Source organism: Salvelinus fontinalis, chromosome 6 (assembly GCF_029448725.1).
Source record: "Salvelinus fontinalis isolate EN_2023a chromosome 6, ASM2944872v1, whole genome shotgun sequence".
Taxonomy (NCBI): Eukaryota; Metazoa; Chordata; class Actinopteri; order Salmoniformes; family Salmonidae; genus Salvelinus; species Salvelinus fontinalis.
In genome coordinates this window covers 30,170,002-30,191,652 of record NC_074670.1, presented here as the reverse complement: position 1 = coordinate 30,191,652, position 21,651 = coordinate 30,170,002, and the positions used below count along the sequence as shown (strand labels likewise).

The window sequence follows — 21,651 nt, the reverse complement described above, 5'->3', positions numbered from 1 at the left end:
ATTGGCTCATAAACTCAAGAGGCAGTGTTGTTCAGACAGTTTTACTGTAGGATCTTTGAGACAATTATGAATTTTTAAACTCCCTTTTCTTTTCAGATTCCACAAGGGCTCCGCCTGTCTGCTTTTCCTCTGTCAACAAACAGGGCAACAAATACGGCAACTGTGGCCAGATGCCAAACGGAACCTACATCCCCTGCCCTAGCAAGTAGGTTCCATGTTCATTAGGGCACATCGTAGCAAAATGTTTTGCAACAGATAACACAATTAGCATATTTTATTGGACAAGTTAATGTAGTCCTGCCCTATTTCAGTCCTTATTCTTCAATTTGGTGCCTAATGAACACTTCTGTATGTCTGACTGTTGCTCTGACTGTGTCTGACTTTTCAGAGATGTGCATTGTGGGAGGCTCCAGTGCCAGGGAGGCAACGACCGTCCGTTGCTAGGCACCAGCGCTGAGATCCTGACCACCAAAGTAAAATTTAACTACAGCGACTTTGTCTGCCGTGGAACCTACTTCCACCTTGGCGACGACGTCTCCGACCCTGCTATGGTGGCACAGGGCACCGCGTGTGGTCTTGGCAAGGTGGGCATTTCCTCAACTATAGAAATACAATGCAAAATACTTTTGTTTTTGTGGAATGGGTAATTTGACCTTTTGTAATAAGGATATAGGAGAGGTTTTCTGTGTTGTTATCTGAGTTTACATAAATATCTAAAATGATGATTGGTATTACTGACCATGTTGTGGTTCAGGCCTGTTGGAACCAGCGGTGTCAGGATGTGTCTTTGTTCGGCGTCGACGATTGTCAGAGCAAATGCAACGGACACGGGGTGAGCAAACCAGCTGGCTGTCTCCCCTTATAGGAGTTATATTGTATAGCTCACAATGGACTGGCCCATACTGTTGATGTTAAATTAATAATATGGCTCAATATCCTCTGACATTGCCAGGTGTGCAACAGCAATAAGAACTGCCACTGTGATGTGGGTTGGGCTCCTCCAGACTGTAGGTACACGGGCCATGGAGGCAGTGTGGACAGTGGCCCTGCAAGAGCACCTAGAGGTACCTCACCATTCCTCTGTTAATGCACAACTTGACTGCACTCATAGATATACACTCAAATCAAATAACATGTATTTATAAAGCCCTTCTAACATCAGCTGATATCTCAAGTGCTGTATAGAATCCTAGCCTAAAACCCCAAACAGCAAGCAATGCAGGTGTAGAAGCACGGTGGCTAGGAAAAACTCCCTAGAAAGGCCGGAACCTAGGAAGAAACCTAGAGAGGAACCAGGCTATGAGGGGTGGCCAGTCCTCTTCTGGCTGTGCCAGGTGGAGATTATAACAGAACATAGCCAAGATGTTCAAATGTTTATAGATGACCAGCAGGGTCAAATCATAATAGTCACAGTGGTTGTCGAGGGTGGAACAGGTCAGCACCTCAGGAGTAAATGCCAGTTGGCTTTTCATAGCCAATCATTGAGAGTATCTCTACCGCTCCTGCTGTATTTAGAGAGTTGAAAACAGCAGGTCTGGGACAGGTAGCACGTCCGGTGAACAGGTCAGGGTTCCATAGCTGCAGGCAGAACAGTTGAAACTGGAGCAGCAGCACGGCCAGGTGGACTGGGGACAGCAAGGAGTCATCAGGCCAGGTAGTCCTGAGGCATGGTCCTAGGGCTCAGGTTCTCCGAGAGAGAGAATTAGAGAGAGCATACTTAAATTCACACAGGACACCGGATAAGACAGGAGAAATACTCCAGATATAACAGACTGACCCTAGCCCCCCGACACATAAACTACTGCAGCATAAATACTGGAGGCTGAGACAGGAGGGGTTAGGAGACACTGTGGCCCCATCCGATGATACCCCCGTACAGAGCCAAACAGGCAGGATATAACCCCACCCACTTTGCCAAAGCACAGCCTCCACACCACTAGAGGGATATCTTCAACCACCAACTTACCATCCTGAGTCAAGGCCGAGTATAGCCCACAAAGATATCCGCCACGGCACAACCCAAGGGGGGCGCCAACCCAGACAGGAAGATCACGTCAGTGACTCAACCCACTCAAGTGACGCACCCCTCCTAGGGATGGCATGGAAGAGCACCAGTAAGCCAGTGACTCAGCCCCTGTAATAGGGTTAGAGGCAGAGAATCCCAGTGGAGAGAGGGGAACCGGCCAGGCAGAGACAGCAAGCGCGGTTCGTTGCTCCAGAGCCTTTCCGTTCACCTTCACACTCCTGGGCCAGACTACACTCAATCATAGGACCTACTGAAGAGATGAGTCTTCTATAAAGACTTAAAGGTTGAGACCGAGTCTGCGTCTCTCACATGGGTAGGCAAACCATTCCCTAAAAATTGAGCTCTATAGGAGAAAGCCCTGCCTCCAGCTGTTTGCTTAGAAATTCTAGGGACAGTTAGGAGGCCTGCGTCTTGTGACCGTAGTGTACGTGTAGGTATGTATGGCAGGACCAAATAAGATAGGTAGGAGCAAGCCCATGTAATGCTTTGTAGGTTAGCAGTAAAACCTTGAAATCAGCCCTTGCCTTAACAGGAAGCCAGTGTAGAGAGGCTAGCACTGGAGTAATATGATCACATTTTTTGGTTCTAGTCAAGATTCTAGCAGCCGTATTTAGCACTAACTGATGTTTATTTAGTGCTTTATCCTGGTAGCCAGAAAGTAGAGCATTGCAGTAGTCTAACCTAGAAGTGACAAAAGCATGGATACATTTTTCTGCATCATCTTTGGACAGAAAGTTTCAGATTTTTGCAATGTTACGTAGATCAAAAGAGAGATCAGGGTCCAGAGTAACGCCCAGGGCCTTCACAGTTTTATTTGAGACGACTGTACAACCATCAAGATTAATTGTCAGGTTCAACAGAATAGCTCTTTGTTTCTTGGGTCCTAGAACGAGCATCTCTGCTTTGTCCGAGTTTAAAAGTAGAACATTTGCAGCCATCCACTTCCTTATGTCTGAAACACAGGCTTTCATTGAGTGCAATTTTGGAGCTTCACCATGTTTCATCGAGATGTACAGCTGTGTGTCATCCGCATAGCAGTGAAAGTTAACATTATGTTTCCGAATGACATCACAAAGAGGTAAAATATATAGTGAAAACACTTCTTATCTTAATCAAATCCTGGAGAAATTGGGACACCGTGTCAATAAAACTAGGATGAAATAAGTAACATGCACCCAGCTTTAATTCTATGTCTGCCATGATAACCAAGACCACAATATTTTCTGTATCTCTAGGATCTAACCCGGCACGTGTGGCCTTGCTGGTCATCTTCCTCTTCGTCCTGCCAGTGGTTCTCCTCTTCCTCGCCCTGCGTTTCCCCCGGTGTCACCGCAACCTGCCCTGCCTGGGCACTACCAGCCTCTTCCACAAGGGCACCGGACGCCAACAGAGCCGGTGAGAGCCCTGACCCAGGGGACACCAGCTATGTGTTCACATATTAGTTACAATGTGTATATAGTATGTATATGTTTGCGCAGTGCAGAAACCCGCTGTCAGTATGGAGAGAATTTCGGCTATAGTGTTTTTTTAATAACTATAATGGAATGAAAGGGGCTATGGCTAGCTGGAGTATGTGCAAGTTTGAATTGGACATGCACAAGGTTTATCTTGCACTTTATCACTCAATGAACGTCAGAGTTAACTGTGTTTTTCTCTACCTCTGATTCAATGGGGTCAGTGTGGCCCAGGGTGAGAGTTGGGGCCTGGTGTTTGCCGTGGAACAGGCTAAAAGGTACTAAATGTTAAGGGTAGAGTAAAGCCATGGAATTAGTTTCTAGCTGCTCAGTTCTGGGCTGTGTCTTTACGACGAATTGTTATTGAAGTGCAACGTTAATGCTTAGTGTTCCATTTAACACCCAAGAGTCTCTCTAGTTTGCAAAAATATCTGAACTTTGGTCCATATTAAAATAACTCACTATAATCTAAAGAGTGACTAAATTTGATTGATCAGTTTTAGTTCGACAGGTGTTTTTTGACTAAACAGCTCAGATACTAGCGATGCACTTTAAGTAGGATATAACGACAAACTAAATGCTACGAAGGCTTTGGGAAACTCACCCCAGTTTAGTTCTCCATTTCTTCAATGTTTTATATAAGACTCCTTTAGAGCTGGTTTCGTGGATAGTGATGGTGACCATTCTTGAGAGTCTCAGTTCTATACGCTTATTTTGAGCGTTACTCCTCTCAACCTCATTTTTACTTATACTGTAACACTGCAATGACCTCTGACTCTTCAGAACTGATTATTCCCCTAGGTTGTAATATCATGTATACCAGTGTATTGTAATCAAACACCCATTCTTTGAGGGCTAGACCAGTGTTATAGAGAAACATAATTATTGTATCTTATGACAGTGCTCAGCTTACTATTTATAATGCTTCAGAACCCACATTATTGAAATTGTGGAATGAACTTTATGGTAATGTGCTAATGTGTGAGTGTGTGCTGTCTCCCAGGACCCCGGCCACAGAGCGAGTGGATGCTCGTAACGGGGAGCAGGTCCAACCACTGAGGTACCACTGGAGCCACCAGAGTGACATTCAAATGACGCCGTCTCCGCCTTCTAACAAGGTACCACGATGACCCAGCCTGGCCTTCCCTGGCTGTCACTCAAATAGTTTTTCCAACTACACTGTTCCTATGCGCCCCTTGTTACAGGTACATGGAATCGATAACACTGACTTTATTGTAATAATATTAGTCATTTAGCAGACGTCAATCTCTCTGTGTTGACCCACATAAAAAAAATACTACCGTTTACTATAGAATACTATAGTACTTACTGTAGAATTCTGTAGTAAACTGTAGGATAGGGATTATCATGGGTAGCCGAGATCCCTTGACTGACCCAGGAACACACATTTCCCGAAAATATTAAATGTCAAGATCCGAAAAATTACTAAAATGTTCCCCAATGTCGGCACTAATGCAATTCCACAAAATACACAACATGCGCAGAAAAATATTTAATAGCACATTATCCAAACAGGTTGTCGCATGGTAGCCTTTAGTCTGGCGTATTTACTTCACACAAAGTTGCCATAAATTCAAAGTGAACACATAATTGCCACTACTGAACTGCACACATGACCTGAATGCAGTTAATGAACCCTACAGGAAACCCCTAGACTCTAGGGCCTAGAGTATAGCCTATAAAAGAACGTGTGCCTCTTTGAGCTGTCATTGTGACTCTTCAGACATTCACAAATTTGATAGGCCTATGCACAATTTATTACATAGTCATCTCTGTCACAGACATGAAGTCTGTGGGTAGACATGAGGGAAAATGTATATCTTCTCCTGTCCGACTGCCTAGGCTATTTTCTTTTCCAAAATCCTGACTCCTGTCTTGCATGAAAATTCCTAACTTTATTCTGTAATGCATAGGTTGCATTATCAAAGCACGTCTCTGGCCTATGCATGTCAAAATACTGCTATAACATTTCCCCTGCTTCTTTGCTCTGTCTCAGACTTTCTGCCCATACATCTTCAGTAGAGAATGTATGCTCAACTAACAATATGGGAGTAGATATGGATATTTTGAAAACGGGTGTTCTTTGTTAAGATACTTTGATATTTAAACTATTTCCGCTCTTCATCTCCCTATTATTCATGAGCTGATCTGCTATCTGTATAATCATCAACTCGATTTTTGCCAAATATAGGAGGGCAGTAGGGAGATGAACCGGTGCGGTGCAGAACTTTTGAGATAAATATGAATTATTCGCGGGTATTGAAACTTGTCTTGAAAATATTAATCCCTACTCCTGAATACTATACTACACACTAGTATTCCCCTCGATTGTGTAGTGCTTACTATAGAAATCTGTAGTGTACTGTAGAATACTATACTACACACTGTAGTATACCTTAATCATGTGTAGTAGTTACTATAGAATTTCTACCTACTGGTTATGGAAATGTTTTAGTAGGAGAAAAGAGAAAGCAGCCAATTCCATGTCAAAGATAATAAAACAAAAATACTATAGTAAAGACTATAGTATTTTAGGCTTGGGTAGTATACTGTATACTGGGGTATTTGGAAATAGCCACGGGATGCTTTTTCGATGCTGTCAATATCAATGAAACTATTTCTTACATATTTTAAATACTTTGAATATTTGTAGCTACTTTTTAAGTAAAGTACCTGCAGTCAACTTGTGCAATACGTTAGGAGATAAAGAAGATTGCGTTCTTCATTTCACCGGTCACATTATTTTTCATTATGAAGTTTAACGGTAGTCCCTAATCACATGGTGTTTGTCTACAAGCACACAATGACTAGAGACCAGAGCCTTGTGAGTCACTCACTGTTGCGCAGCACACCCCAGGTGATCTAGTTACAGTATGGAATTCATCACTAAATGTTTGACAGCTAGATATCTTCTAACTATTAAGTTAACTGTCTAAAATGTGCTCAATACTCTGTAGTTGTGCATTTGGTTTGCTAATTTAGTAGCTAGTTATCTAGTAGCCAGCAGACCTGTGTAGATTAAAATGTACCTCAATCCAGGGATGAGAAATGTGAGGTACTCCGAACTGTCCCATTATCTTCACGGTGTAACAGTTGGGATAATGGAACCATTCAGAGTACAACGCATTTCTCATCCCTGGATTGAGGTACATTTTCTGAGCCATATCTTGCACTGACTCCATGGTGTCTTAGCATTCCTGTGTATATTTTCTGAACCTAGTAAGTCAGCAGGTAGAATTTTCTGGCTAGTTATCTATCTTAGTGTTCAGCTTCTTGAAAAATCAGCATTGCTAACTTTTGGATTACAGAGGCTGAATGGGGTTTGAAAATAGCACCCCTTGTGTTCAGTGCCAGTATTACAGAATATCCCGGGATGGCACAAGGTCGGTATGACAATCAGGATACCGTGTATACCTATAGTATACACTATAATCTTTTAACTATAGTAATACTACTGCATTTATACTATAGTAAATTGTAAATACTACAGTAAAGTCCACAAAAACACGACAGTAAATACTATAGTATATAATTATAGTAATACTACAGCATTTACAATGCCTTAGGAAAGTATTCAGACCCCTTGACTTTTTCCACAATTTGTTAGGTTACAGCCTTATTCTAAAATGTATTTAAAAAAAAAAATCCTCATCAATTTACACACAATACCCCATAAAGACATGTTTGCTCATTTATAAAATAAACGGAAATATCATATTTACATAAGTATTCAGACCCTTTACTCAGTATTTTGTTGAAGCACATTTGGTAGCGATTACAGCCTCGGATCTTCTTGGGTATGACGCTACAAGCTTGGCACACCTGTAATTGGGGAGTTTCTCCCATTCCTCTCTGCAGATCCTCACAAGCTCTGTCAGGTTGGATGGGGAGCGTTGCTGCACAGCTATTTTCAGGTCCCTCCAGAGATGTTTGATCGGGTTCAAGTCCGAGCTCTGGCTGGATCACTCAAGGAAATTCAGAGACTTTTCCTGAAGCCACTCCTGTATTGTCTTGGATGTGTGCTTAGGGTCATTGTCCTGTTGGAAGGTGAACCTTCGCCCCAATCTTAGGTCTTGAGCGCTCTGGAACAGGTTTTCATCAAGGATCTCTGTACTTTGCTCCATTCATCTTAGCCTCCATTCTGACTAGTCTCCCAGTCCCTGCTGCTGAAAAGCATCCCCACAGCATGATGCTGCCACCACCATGCTACACCATAGGGATGGTGCCAGGTTTCCTCCAGACGTAACGCTTGGCATTCAGGTCAAAGAGTTACATCTTGGTTTCATCAGACCAGAGAATCTTGTTTCTCATAGTCTGAGAGTCCCTAGGTGCCTGTTGGCAAACTCCAAGCAGGCTGTCATGTGCCTTTTTACTGAGGAGTGGCTTCCGTCTGGCCACTCTACCATAAAGGCCTGATTGGTGGAGGGCTGAAGAGATGGTTGTCCTTCTGGAAGGTTCTCCCATCTCCACAGAGGAACTCTAGAGCTCGGTCAGAGTGACCATCGGGTTCTTGGTCACCTCCCTGACCAAAGCCTTTCTCCCGATTGCTCAGTTTGGCCGGGCGGCCAGCTCTAGGAAGAGTCTTGGTGGTTCTAAACTTCTTCCATTTAAGAATGATGGAGGCCACTGTGTTCTTGGGGACCTTCAATGCTGCAGAATTGTTTTGGTACCCTTCCCCAGATCTGTGCCCCGACACAGTCCTGTCTCTGAGCTCTACGGACAATTCCTTCGACCTCATGTCTTGGTTTTTGCTCTGACATGCACGGTCAACTGTCGGTCCAATCAATCGAATTTACCACAGGTGGACTACAATCAAGTTGTAGAAACATCTCAAGGATGATCAATGGAAACAGGATGCACCTGAGCTCAATTTTGAGTCTCATGGCAATGGGTCTCGGTCTGAATACTTATGTAAATGAGGTATTTCTGTTTTTTGATTTAATAAATGTGCTAATATAAAAAATTTAAAAAACAGTTTTTGCTTTGTCATTATGGAGTATTGTGTGTAGATTGCTGAGGATTTTTCTTAATATATTTTAGAATAAGGCTGTAATGTAGCAAAATGTGGAATAAGTCAATGTGTCTGAATACTTTCCGAAGGCACTGCATACTATAGTATTTTTTAAATGTGGGGAGCTATTCCTGAATGTTGCAATGTTATAGACAGGTCTATCTTGTTCAAGACTGATGTTTTTGAATTTGTAGAAGAGGATGAGGCTACATGTGTATAAAGAAAAGCATAAAAGCATAAAGAAAATACAAAAAGCATCTAACACATTAACAAGGTCTACAGTTAGTAACTACACTGAACAAAAATATAAACGCAACATGCAACAATTTCAAAGATTTTACTGAGTTACAGTTTATAAAAAAACATATGGAAATCAGTCAATTCAAATACATTCATTAGGCCCTAATCTATGGATTTCATTTGATGGTCACAGGTACCTTTAAAAAAAGGTAGGGGCGTGGATCAGAAAATCAGTCAGTATCTGGTGTGACCACCATTTGCCTCATGCTGAGCATCACCTCCTTCACATAGAGTTGATCAGGCTGTTGATTGTGGCCTGTTGTTCCACTCATCTTCAATGGCTGTGCGATGTTGCTGGATATTGGCTGGAACACACTGTCTTACACGTCGATCCAGAGCAACCCAAACATGTTCAATGGGTGACATGTCTGGTGAGTATGGAAGAACTGGGACATTTTCAGCTTCCAGGAATTAGGTACAGATCCTTGCGACATGGGGCCGTGCATTATCATGCTGAAACATGAGGTGATGGCGGCAGATGAATGGCATGACAATGGGCCTCAAGATCTCGTCACGGTATCTCTGTGCATTCAAATAGCCATTGATAAAATGCAATTGTGTTCGTTATCTGTAGCTTATGCCTGCCCATACTATAACCCCACCGCCACCATGGGGCACTCTGTTCACAGCGTTGACGTCAGCAAACTGCTCGCCCATGCGACGACATACATGCTGTCTGCCATCTGCCTAGTACAGTTGAAACCAGGGATTCATCTGTGAAGAGCACACTTCTCCAGCGTGCCAGTGGCCATCAAAGGTGAGCATTTGCCTACTGAAGTCAGTTACGACGCCAAACTACTGTGAGCTTCCCTGATACAGTTTCTGCAGAAATTCTTCAGTTGTGCAAACCCACAGTTTCCTCAGCTGTCTGGGTGGCTAGTCTCAGACAATCCCGCAAGTGTTGAAGCCGGATGTGGAGGTCATGTGCTGGCGTGGTTACACGTGGTCTGCGGTTGTGAGAAATGAACATGTAATTCTCTGGCAACAGCTCTGGTGGACATTCCTGCAGTCAGCATGCAAATTGTATGCTCCCTCAACTTGAGACATCTGTGGCGTTGTGTGACAAAACTGCACATTTTAGAGTGGCCTTTTATTGTCCGCAGCACTTGGTGCACCTGTGTAATGATAATGGTGTTTAATCAGCTTCTTGATATGCCACACTTTTTAGGTGGATGATTTATTTGAGCAAAGGAGAAATGCTCACTAACAGGGATGTAAACAAATTTGTACACAGCATTTTAGAGAAACAAGCTTTTTGTGTATGTTGAACATTTCTGGGATCTTTTATTTCGGCTCATGAAACATGGGATCAACACTTTACGTGTTTCGTTTATATTTTTGTTCAGTGTATGTTCTCAAGTGACCAATTCATATTTTCTCAATCTGAGAGTTGAATATGTAATGCTCAATTCTAATAACTAACTTACCCTCCAATGCATGTTTCCATTGGCTGTCAAAACCCTTTGACTCCTGTTTTCTCAGGTTCAGGACAGACCTGCTCCGCCTACTAAGCCACTCCCCCCTGACCCTGTCTTAAAACAAGCCCAGGTAACCTGGCCTAGGCCTGTGAGGTGATGGGTAGCTTGAAAAATGCTTGTGTGTGCAATGCAATGAGATGAAATCTCTACATAAATAATTAGTAATCTATAAGAATCCTCATGTTTTCTAGAACTAACATTCTATGTCTTTTTATGTGTGTAGTTGCAGTATTATAGCGAAGTCCTGTTTGTTCCTCTACTTTTTCCATATATCCATCATTGGATAAGAAAGAAACGGCCAGCCCCCACCAAGCCCCTGCCCCCCGACCCCAGCCCCCTTAACAGCCAGGTACAGTCAAAGGTTGCCATTTAATGAGGAGGTCTTCGTCCATATGTAGCCGTAGCAGTAGCCGTAGCAGTAGCCGTAGCCGTAGCTGTAGCCGTAGCTGTAGCCGTAGCTGTAGCCGTAGCTGTAGCATTAGCAGCACCACCAACACAGTTGATTCTCATGCAATCGCCCTTTTTCTATCTATGTTTAGAGGGCCATGCCATCACACTGTTTCTTTAAAATGATTCTATGAAGGGGCATCCCGAGTGGCGCAGCGGTCTAAGGCTTGAGGCATCACTACAGACCCGGGTTCGATCCCAGGCTGTGTCGCAGCCGGCCGCGTTGTTCGGGGAGGGTTTGGCCGGCCGGGATGTCCTTGTCCCATCACGCTCTAGCAACTCCTTGTGGCACGCTGACTTCGGTCGCCAGTTGTACTGTGTTTCCTCCGACACAGTGGTGCGGCTGGCTTCTGGGTTAAGCGAGCAGTGTGTCAAGAAGCAGTGCGGCTCGTCAGGGTCGTATTTCGGAGGACGCATGGCTCTCAACCTTCGCCTCTCCCGAGTCCGTACGGGAGTTGCAGCGATGGGACAAGACTCTAACTACCAATTGGATATCACGAAATTGGGGTACAAATATTAAGAAAATAAACATTTAAAAAAATTAGGATATGACATCATGTCAGTGAATGGAAACCTGCATGTGGTGATGGTTAGCTTGAAAAATGCTTGTGTGTGCAATGCTATGAGATGAAATCTCTACATAAATAATAATTAGTAATTTATAAGAATCCTCATGTTTTCTAGAACTAACATTCTGTTTACATTGTACAAATAGTGAACATTTTGGAGTATTGTGACACTACTCTGTAGAGTCTCATTCAGTATTCTGTTAGAATACCTGAATAGTACCTTTCCTTTGGTTGGTCTCTTCCACCCCTCACTCATTCTCTTCATCTATTCCTCCTGTTCTTCTGTTTTCCGTCCGTTATTCTAGCCATCGTTGAGTAACTTAAATTATGTTGAAAACTAACCACAGCATTACTTTGATTACTTAGCATTACTTACTGGCATGGGGGGAGCATGTTCTTCCTTTTAGTGCCAACAGTAGCCACAGTGTCTAATGCTTAACAAAGGTTCAATTTGGACAAGATTAACTCTCCTGTTTAGACATGTAAATCTGTCACTTAGCGAAAGAACCCTCCACATGAGCGAACTCTCTATCCCCAGCTTAGATCTGGAAGAGTAGCCTATGTGCTGAGACACAATGATTGAACTAGTTGACAAAGACCATGGCTCCACACACCAGAGTTGTTTATATCTTTATTTCCAATCACTTTCATAAATTGTAATACTTGACTTGAATATTATGTGATGATGCCTACAACAGGGTTGGCATTATTACATAACATTCAAATCTAGAGCTACATAGTTAATTAGCTAACGCTCTAGAATCAATGTACACTGAGTGTACAAAACATTAGGAAAAACTTCCTAATTTTGAGTTGCTAACATTTTTGCCCTCAGAACAGCCTTGAATCATCGAGGCAGGGACTCTCCAAGGTGTCAAGCATTCCACAGGGATGCTGACCCATGTTGACTCCAATGCTTCCAATAGTTGTGTCAAGTTGGCTTGATGTCCTTCGGGTGGTGGACCATTCTTGATACTCTCGGGAAACTGTTGAGCGTGAAAAATCCAGCAGTGTTGCAGTTCTCGACCCACTCAAACCGGTGCGCCTGGCACCTGCTACTATACCCTGTTCAAAGGCACTTACATCTTTTGTCTTGCCTATTCACCCTCAGAATGGCACACATACACAGTTCATTTCTCAATTGTCTCAAGGCTTAAAAATCCTTCTTTAACCTGTTGCCTCCCCTTCATTTACTGTACACTGATTGAAGTGGAATTAACAGGTGACTTCAAAAAGGGATCATAGTTTTCACCTGGTCAGTCTGTCATGGAAAGAGCATGTGCTCCTAATGTTTGTACACTCAGTGTATATTCCATACCACTGTTCCTCAAAAAGTATCTTATGGTCTTTGGTCAAGTTGCTGATTTCTAAGTTTTGTTCAGTGTGGGTAAATTCATCTCATCTGTATGGCTTTGAGGAGCACTTGTGTCAATCATCTTTCCCTCTTATCTACTTCCATGATTGGAATCTGTCTTGTCAATAGTAGCGTAATGGATTCTCTTCCAATACTTTCGAGTGCATTTGTTACCTTCATGGTACTGAGCATGATGGCGAATGAATAGAGGTAGCTGTCTCATCTCTGTGGTTTGCTAATATAAATTATTTGTCTTTGTCTCATTGCATGAGAATTGGTCTGAAGTTTGTTGTTTTCATTGTACAAATAGTGAACATTTTGGAGTATTGTGACACTACTCTGTAGAGTCTCATTCAGTATTCTGTTAGAATACCTGAATAGTCCCTTTCCTTTGGTTGGTCTCTTCCACCCCTCACTCTCATTTTCTCCATCTATTCCTCCTGTTCTTCTGTTTTCCGTCCGTTATTCTAGCCATCGTTGAGTCGGCCGGCTCCTCCCACCAAGCCTCTACCCCCTGACCCTGTGCTAACAGGCAGCCAGGTACCAGAGTAGCATGTAGACATGGCTGCATGTGGGCATTTGGTCTGATTGGTTGATTTATGTGACGAGTGTGGTTGGTTGGTTAATTGATTGTGGAGGGATTTAATGGTTGATTGGTGGGATTGTGTGGTTAATTGATGTGTATGTAGTTGATTGGTTGATTCAATGGATTGAATGATTTGAGACAATTAATCTAATCAGACTAATCAAGCTTTAGTTCAGAATTGTATTGTATTGCTGAATTTATGTGCAAATGCAGATCAAAGTACTTCATATTCACTCACTTGGAAGTGGCTCTAAAAAGTTGGTTACAAAAGAATGCACAGCCAATCTATGGCTATAGGTAATGGCAATGTTGGTAACTAATTGAAAATAAAACATTATTTAGGTGAAATTAGCATTTTAAAGTTAAAGTACAAACAGCATTGTGTTAATGTGTGATACTGCATTTGCATATTAAACCATGCTTAATATATTGGTGTAGTGTAAATACACACACAGGCCAGTTTATTAGGTACAGCACCCCGTTCACGAAAACTGATTGCTCCTACAGACAGTGAGTCACGTGACCATGTCATCGAGACATTAAGTTACTGTTTGATTGAAGGTTGAATGGACAAAACAAGTGGCCCAAGCAACTTTAAGCGTGGTATGATTGTCGATGCCAGGCGCGCCAGATCCAGTATCTTAGAAACGGACGCCTTCCTGGGCTTTTCACACACGACAGTGTCTAAGGTTTACCGAGAATAGTGTGACAAACAAAAAACATCCAGTCAGTGGCAGTCTTGTGGGCGAAAAAGGCACGTTGAGGAGAGAGGTCGAAAGAGAGTGGCAAGAATCGTGCAAGCTAACAGGCGGGCCACAAACAGACAAATGGCACAGTACAACAGTGGTGTGTAGAATAGCATCTCGGAATGCACAACTCGTCGGTCCTTGTCACGGATGGGCTATTGCAGCAGACGACCACACCGGGTTCCACTCCTATCAGCTAAAAATAACAAGAATCGTCTCCAGTGGGCACGTGATCACCAACACTGAACAATCGAGGAGTGGAAAAACCTTGCCTGGAGTGGCCTGCGCAGTCCCCAGACCTCAACCCAATAGAGCATCTTTGGGATGAGATGGAACGGGCTGTTTACAGCATGGATGTACCGCCGTCCAATCTGCAGCAACTGCGTTATGCCATCGAGTCAGCATGGACCAACATCCCCGTGGAACGTTTCTGACACCTTGTAGAATGCCCCAACTAATTCAGGCTGTTCTGGAGGCAAAGGGGGTGTCCGACCCCGTACTAGATGGGTGTACCTAATAAACTGGCCGGTGAGTGTAGTTTGCATCGTCCACCTACAAGCAGGCAACCTTCAACACGTCAATATCAGCAAGTCGCATAAATTATTTCTAGTACCATTAGCAGAACAGTTAACTAAACCAAAAGTTAATTAATTAAATCTACGTTTGGTCTAGAGCCCATCCCTGCAACTCCAGTCCTCGGGGCCGTAGTGGTCACACTAGTTCCTTATCCCTAGCAAACACAGCTGATTTAAACTAATTGCGTTTTTGAACTGAAGATCATTAGTTGGTTATTGGAGTCGTGTGTTAGCTGGGGCAAAAGTGACACCAATTAGGCCCCCAAGGATTGGAGTTGGTCTAGAGCCCTCAATTTTCAGTTGTCTTGTCACTGTTACCTAAACTCTATGTGACGATCGGCTATAATCAACGAAAATCTTTGTATCACACCTGGATTGTATTATATGTTTATTTTGTATTTTCTTCAGGCCATTGTACCACCCAAAAAACCACCAGCACCCAGGAAGTCCTTGCCTTCAGAGCCCCCGTCACATCCCACCCACCCTGGGTACATTGCATCTGGTGCCCCCCTGCAACATGGAGCAAGTAGAAGTTCAGTTCCGCCTGTTGGCCCTCCTGTTGCAGCCGTCCCTTCCAGGTACTTCAGTGACTGTATTTTTCGTCTAATTTAATGAATGTATAGATGTCAGATGAATGGGCAGGTAGACACATACAGTTGGCGTTGTACAGTATTGTAACAAAAGCTGGAGGTGACCTTCTTTTCTATCTTTCTATATCCCTCTCTATCTCACATAGACGTGCCCCTTTACCTCCAGTACGGACGTCACAACCCAGAAAACCCAACTCGACACCTCCGGTTTAACTGACAAAGATCCACAAAACCACTAAGATTCTGAGATTCTCTTAAACCGGACCTGACAGCATGAATTGCACTGATTCAGCCAAGAGTTTTATTATGGAGAACCTTATAGGAAGGCTCAGAACCCAGAAGTCTCCAAATGAAGGCTGCTTTTCACTCTCCCTGCCCCCCCCCCTAAACTATTTCCTGTTGTCTTCTTCCTGAGAGACTGACAGGTGCCTTGGGTGGTTGGTTACTTGCCGTGTTGGGGCAGACTGGGGCTCCGAGCAAAGCAGAGAAGGTCTGGAATGTTCAGTTGGGTTGATCCGTTGGCCATTAAGAAACTGGATGGAGGTAGTTAAGTATCCGTCAAAGATGTAACACTTCATGAAAACTGTGTGGCTTTTGACATTAACTAACAGTTACAAAAACGGATGTCTACACAGAGGCTAAACTCAATTGAGATTAAAGGCCCAGTACTGGTTTTATGGCACTTGCACGTTTGAATGTGCCCTGTGATGCTTCAGAACAACGTATTACTCTTCTACTTATAGGTTGAAGCCCAAGTCATCCTCCCAATCCGACTGTGGCCACCACTTTTGCACCATTTTGCAATATTTTATTTTAAGTGGCTTGGCTAATGTAGGCCTCAGGAAACCAGTCCTGACCACCCCTTGCTCTCTTTCTGGAATAAAGAAGCATGTCAACACTTTCATTCACCGCAATGATTTCTTTTATCTCCATCACAATGGTGTCATTGAGGGGGAGGACCTTGCATGCAACCCTCTCTGACTAACCCTTGAGATGAAATGAGAATAGTGTCACAGAAGCTTTAGTTCTTGATTGCAGAGCTGTACAACTAACTGCACAACTGTAAATACCAGCGAATTCTAACCTGCCTACTAGTTTTATTTCTACAATAAGGGCTATTTAAAAGCCAAATAGATGATCTCTGGAGAAGTGAGGGGGGAAGTAGATTGAACTTTGTGAAATGATAGGCCACTTCTCGAAGACTGACCTACGCTGTGACAGAAGATCAGTTGCCTTTTTTTGTGAGAACACTCAGATGTAACATGAATTGTTACGAATTTTGCTCAATGCAATTATGGGAGTGTCTTTTCATGAGACTGTTCTACTTTGAACTCTGTCATTCTGCATTTGTCCTACTGTCTCAATTGAGACGTTCACTGCTGCTGAGGGATATAAAACGGACTGTGGAAAAGTGACTGGTTTTGTTGGCTGCTTAATTTTCCTCTTTTGTATGAAAGAGATATCACAGCATTGGGTGTCGCCTCTTCACTGTTGATGTTGAGACTGGTGTTTTGTGGGTACTATTTAATGAAGCTGCCAGTTGAGGACTTGTGAGGTGTCTGCCAACCTCTGCCCAATGCACTTCCTCCCACAGAGGTGAGGTGATTGGTTGTCTTGGTCCACGTTGTCTTGTTTTGCACGCTTTGTACAAAATAATAAAATGCAGTACTACAGGATATTTCTTAATGTAGCTCTTTATTAGCTAGTTATATTAGCTAGCATGTTCACGTATCTCCAACCATAATTTTTTTTTACACCTTTATTTAACTAGGCAAGTCAGCTAAGAATGTAACAGCAACCTTCCTCCTCTTTGTCTGACGAGGAGGTGTAGTAGGGATCGGACCAATACGCAGCGTAGTTAGTGTCCATGTTTTAATAATAAACAACTGAACATGAACACAAATACAAAATAACAAACGTGGCAAAACCGAAACAGTCCTATCTGGTGAAATGAACACAAAGACAGAAGACAACCACCCACCAACCCCAACACAAAACAAGCTACCTAAATATGGTTCCCAATCAGAGACAATGACTAACACCTGCCTCTGATTGAGAACCATATCAGGCCATACATAGAAATGGACAAACTAGACACACAACATAGAATGCCCACCCAGCTCAGGTCCTGACCAACACTAAAACAAAGAAAACACAAAAGAACTATGGTCAGAAGGTGACAAAGAACACATTCTTATTTTCAATGACGGCCTAGGAACGGTGGGTTAACTGCCTTGTTCAGGGGCAGAACGACAGATTTTTACCTTGTCAGCTCAGGGATTCAATCTTGCAACCTTACGGTTAACTAATCCAATGCTCTAACCACCTGCCTCACGAGGAGCCAGCCTTTTACGCGAATGCAGTAAGAAGCCAAGGTAAGTTGCCAGCTAGCATTAAACTTATCTTATAAAAAACAATCAATCAATCAATCATAATCACTAGTTATAACTACACATGGTTGATGATATTACTAGTTTATCTAGCTAGTCCTGCGTTGCATATAATCGATGCAGTGCGCATTCGCGAAAAAGGACTGTCGTTGCTCCAACGTGTACCTAACCATAAACATCAATGCCTTTCTTAAAATCAATACACAGAAGTAGATATTTTTAAACCTGCATATTTAGCTAAAAGAAATCCAGGTTAGCAGGCAATATTAACCAGGTGAAATTGTGTTACTTCTCTTGCGTTCATTGCACGCACAGTCAGGGTATATGCAACAGTTTGGGCCGCCTGGCTCATTGCGAACTAATTTGCCAGAATTTTACGTAATTATGACATAACATTGAAGGCTGTGCAATGTAACAGGAATATTTAGACTTATGGATGCCACCCGTTAGATAAAATACGGAACGGTTCCGTATTTCACTGAAAGAATAAACGTTTTGTTTTCAAGATGATAGTTTCCGGCTTCGACCATATTAATGACCTAAGACTCGTATTTCTGTGTGTTATTATGTTATAATTAAGTCTATGATTTGATAGAGCAGTCTGACTGAGCGATGGTAGGCACCAGCAGGCTCGTAAGCATTCATTCAAACAGCACTTTCGTGCGTTTTGCCAGCAGCTCTTTGCAATACTTCAAGCATTGCGCTGTTTATGACTTCAAGCCTATCAACTCCTGAGATTAGGCTGGTGTAACCGATGTGAAATGGCTAGCTAGTTAGCGGGGTGCGTGCTAATAGCGTTTCAAACGTCACTCGCTCTGAGACTTGGAGTAGTTGTACCCCTTGCTCTGCATGGGTAACGCTGCTTCGAGGGTGGCTGTTGTCAATGTGTTCCTGGTTCGAGCCCAGGTAGCGGCGAGGAGAGGGATGGAAGCTATACTGTTACACTGGCAATGCTAAAGTGCCTATAAAAACAACCAATAGTCAAAGGTATATGAAATACAAATCGTATAGAGAGAAATAGTCCTATAATTCCTATAATAACTACAACCTAAAAATTCTTACCTGGGAATATTGAAGACTCATGTTAAAAGGAACCACCAGCTTTCATATGTTCTCATGTTCTGAGCAAGGAACTTAAACGATAGCTTTCTTACATGACACATATTGCACTTTTACTTTCTTCTCCAACACTTTGTTTTTGCATTATTTAAACCAAATTGAACATGTTTCATTATTTATTTGAGGCTAAATTGATTTTATTGATGTATTATATTAAGTTAAAATAAGTGTTCATTCAGTATTGCTGTAATTGTCATTATTACAAATTTTAAAAAATTAAATCGTCCGATTAATTGGTATCGGCTTTTTTGGTCCTCCAATAATCTGTATCGGCGTTGAAAAATTATAATCGGTCGACCTATAGTTTACACATATGAATATTACGTCTCTTCTTTTAAAACAAAAGAAAAATGTTTTACATATTCTAAGCGTAGTTTGAACTCAAGAGAAGTAACCATTTATATTGCATACTACACCAACTGAATCAACATAGACTCTGAAACAATGATCCAACATACTGTTATTTTTCGAACAAGGGATTCTCAGCAACTCAGCTTTCACAGTAGAAATTACATCTTAACATTTCAAACAAATACAATACCAAAGCATTTCAAGTGAACGTTCAATAACAAGTTTACAGTCTGGAACTCTTTTAGGGCAGCGATCCACCTACACCCTTTGACATTTCACAGGTCTAGGACAGCTCTGGGCTTGACCTCTCTTCCTGATCTTGTGCGATATGATGCTGAGCATGCTTCTGTGTCAGTCAACAGCTCTTGTGGTGTTGCAGGTAAGTATGGTGTATGTTGTGCTGTGTGTGTGTGTAGTCCATCACGTTCTCTTTCAGGGGAACAGTTCATCTCATCAGTGTGTTGTTCTTTTGGGTTCAGTAGGTGACGATGATTGCGGCGGTACACCGCTCCTTCTGCGGTGCGGACGTGTTATGAACGTTCAGTGTCAGCTGGCTGGATGACGACTGCTGGCTTCCAGAGGCCATGCTCCTGGATTCTAACTGACTCTCCGTCGATCAGTGATGGCAGTGGTCTAGCTGACCTGTCGTAGTATTATTTTTGTTGTTGTTGTCTCTGTGTAAGTTTTTCATGCATTTCCTTGTAGCTGACGACCTCAAGTTGTTGGTGCTGGGAAGGATTGAGCGAAGTCTGCGGCTCATCAACAGCTGGGCTGGTGATTTGAAGTTGTCCACTGGAGTGTTGCGGTATTCAAGGAGACTGAGGTAGGGGTCTCTCTTGTCTGCTTTTGCTTTGTCCATAAGTGATTTAGCAATCTGCACAGATTTTTCAGCAAGGCCATTATTTTGAGGGTAATGTGGGTTTGTGGTGACATGTGTAAACTCCCATGCTTTTGTGAAGGATTCAAACTCATTTGATTTGTAACAGGGCCCATTGTCAGATTTTAAAGTCTCTACAATGCCATGCCTGGCAAAGGCTGCTTTCAGCTTGTGTATCACAGCTGCAGATGTGGTGCTGTGAAGCTTGTCGAGTTCGAAGTATCTGCTGTAGTAGTCCACTGTTACGATGTAGTCCTCGTTGTTCCAGGTGAACAGATCGTTTGCCACGACCTGCCAGGGTCGGTCTGGGATACAGTGAGGTAACATTGGCTCTTTGGTGTTTGAGGGGCGTCGTTCAAGACATATGGCGCATTTACCAACAATGTCATCTATTTGTTTGCACATTCTGGGCCAAAACAAAATGTCCCGTGCTCTCTGTTTGTACTTTTCCATGCCCATGTCTCCAGCATGGTTCTTTGTCAAAATCTCTTCTCTGAGACTGGTAGGAATAATGATTTTCTCTCCTTTGAAAATTATTCCGTTGATCTGTTAAAGTTCATCTCGATGGTTCCAGAATTCTGAGACGCTCTGAGGGCATTTTCTTCTCTCCTCAGGTCATCCATCCTGTATGACTTTCCTCAGCTGTGCGAGTTGTGAGTCCTTTTGCTTCTGCTTGGATCTCCTTCAGTTTTGTGTCACTAACTGGTAAGTTGCTGTACACAGTGTGCACTTGCATATCCATGCCTTCACTGAGGCTGCTGTCCTTATAGGTAAGAAACCTCCTGGAGAGTGTGTCTGCGACAGAAATGTCTTTGCCTGGACGGTGAATGATTGTGAAGTCGTATTTTTGTAGTTGAAGGATCATTCTCTGTAGCCTTGGCGGGGATGCGGCTAGTGGTTTCCTCATGATTGACTCAAGGGGCTTGTGGTCGGATTCCACAATGACTTGTCGTCCATATACGTACTGATGGAAACGTTTACATCCGAACAGAATGGCGTAGAGCTCCTTTTCAATTTGAGCGTAGTTGATTTCACAGTCTGTGAGAGATTTGGAAGTGTAGCCGATGGGCTTTCCTTCTTGCAGTAGCACTGCACCTAGTCCATACTTCGACGCGTCCACTTGGAGTCTGAGCTCTTTGTCGGGGTCATAGTAGGCAAGGATTGGTCCTGGTTCTCTCGTGATCAAGTCTTTCACATTCTGGAAAGCAATGTCGTGTTGCTTGTCCCAGAGAAACTCACTGGACTGCTTTAGCAGTTGAAAGGGGTGCATTAGCATTGGAGAGGCTGGACGCGAACTTGGCTAAGTAGTTGACCATGCCAAGCACTGTTTCCAGCTCTGCACGGTTCTTTGGTGGCTCCATTTCTTTTATGGCTGAGATCTTCTGTGGATCTGGCTTGATTCCAGTCGCTGTGAGAAGATTTCCAAAGTAGCTGACCTCTGTAGCGCCGACTGTGCTCTTCTCGGGGTTGAGCCGGACTCCTCTCTCGCGGGACCTTTGCAGCATCGCGCGGAGGTTTCGGTCATGCTCCTCTTTGGTTCGACCATAGACAAGAATGTCGTCCACAATTGCCACAAGTCCGTCGAGACCTTCATACACTTCGTCGATCTTTCGCTGAAACTCGTCTTGGGCTGAGATAATCCCAACTTTAGCTTTGTGCCTTGTGTTCCTATCTCAATGTCAGCAAAGGCTTGCTCTGTCTCTGATATGACTTTTCTGTGTCACTGAATCAATAAACAGTTCATCAGCATTTGACTC

The 21,651-nt window shown here is 43.1% G+C and overlaps 1 protein-coding gene across 9 annotated transcripts in view; it reads left to right on the top strand.

Annotated features, from left to right (window-relative positions):
• The window catches only part of LOC129857608 (disintegrin and metalloproteinase domain-containing protein 15-like), a 36,579-nt gene extending 19,746 nt beyond the window's left edge, over positions 1-16,833 (top strand). The window contains exons 15-25 of one of the 9 annotated variants that reach the window (XR_008759922.1): positions 97-205; positions 389-584; positions 755-832; positions 953-1,064; positions 3,262-3,421; positions 3,705-3,758; positions 4,484-4,598; positions 10,295-10,360; positions 10,583-11,244; positions 13,132-13,200; positions 14,976-14,997. Coding sequence is in view for 7 of the 9 variants with exons in the window: in XM_055926038.1 (XP_055782013.1) it covers positions 97-205; positions 389-584; positions 755-832; positions 953-1,064; positions 3,262-3,421; positions 3,705-3,758; positions 4,484-4,598; positions 10,295-10,360; positions 13,132-13,200; positions 14,976-15,145; positions 15,304-15,370 (1,196 nt within the window). In the remaining 2 variants the exon portion in view is untranslated. Of the gene's footprint in view, positions 1-96; positions 206-388; positions 585-754; positions 833-952; positions 1,065-3,261; positions 3,422-3,704; positions 3,759-4,483; positions 4,599-6,809; positions 10,361-10,582; positions 13,201-14,975; positions 15,146-15,303 lie in introns of those variants that run through there. The other 8 variants (XM_055926038.1, XR_008759921.1, XM_055926039.1 and 5 more) reach the window with 8 other exon arrangements.
• The last annotated feature ends 4,818 nt before the right edge of the window (positions 16,834-21,651 follow it).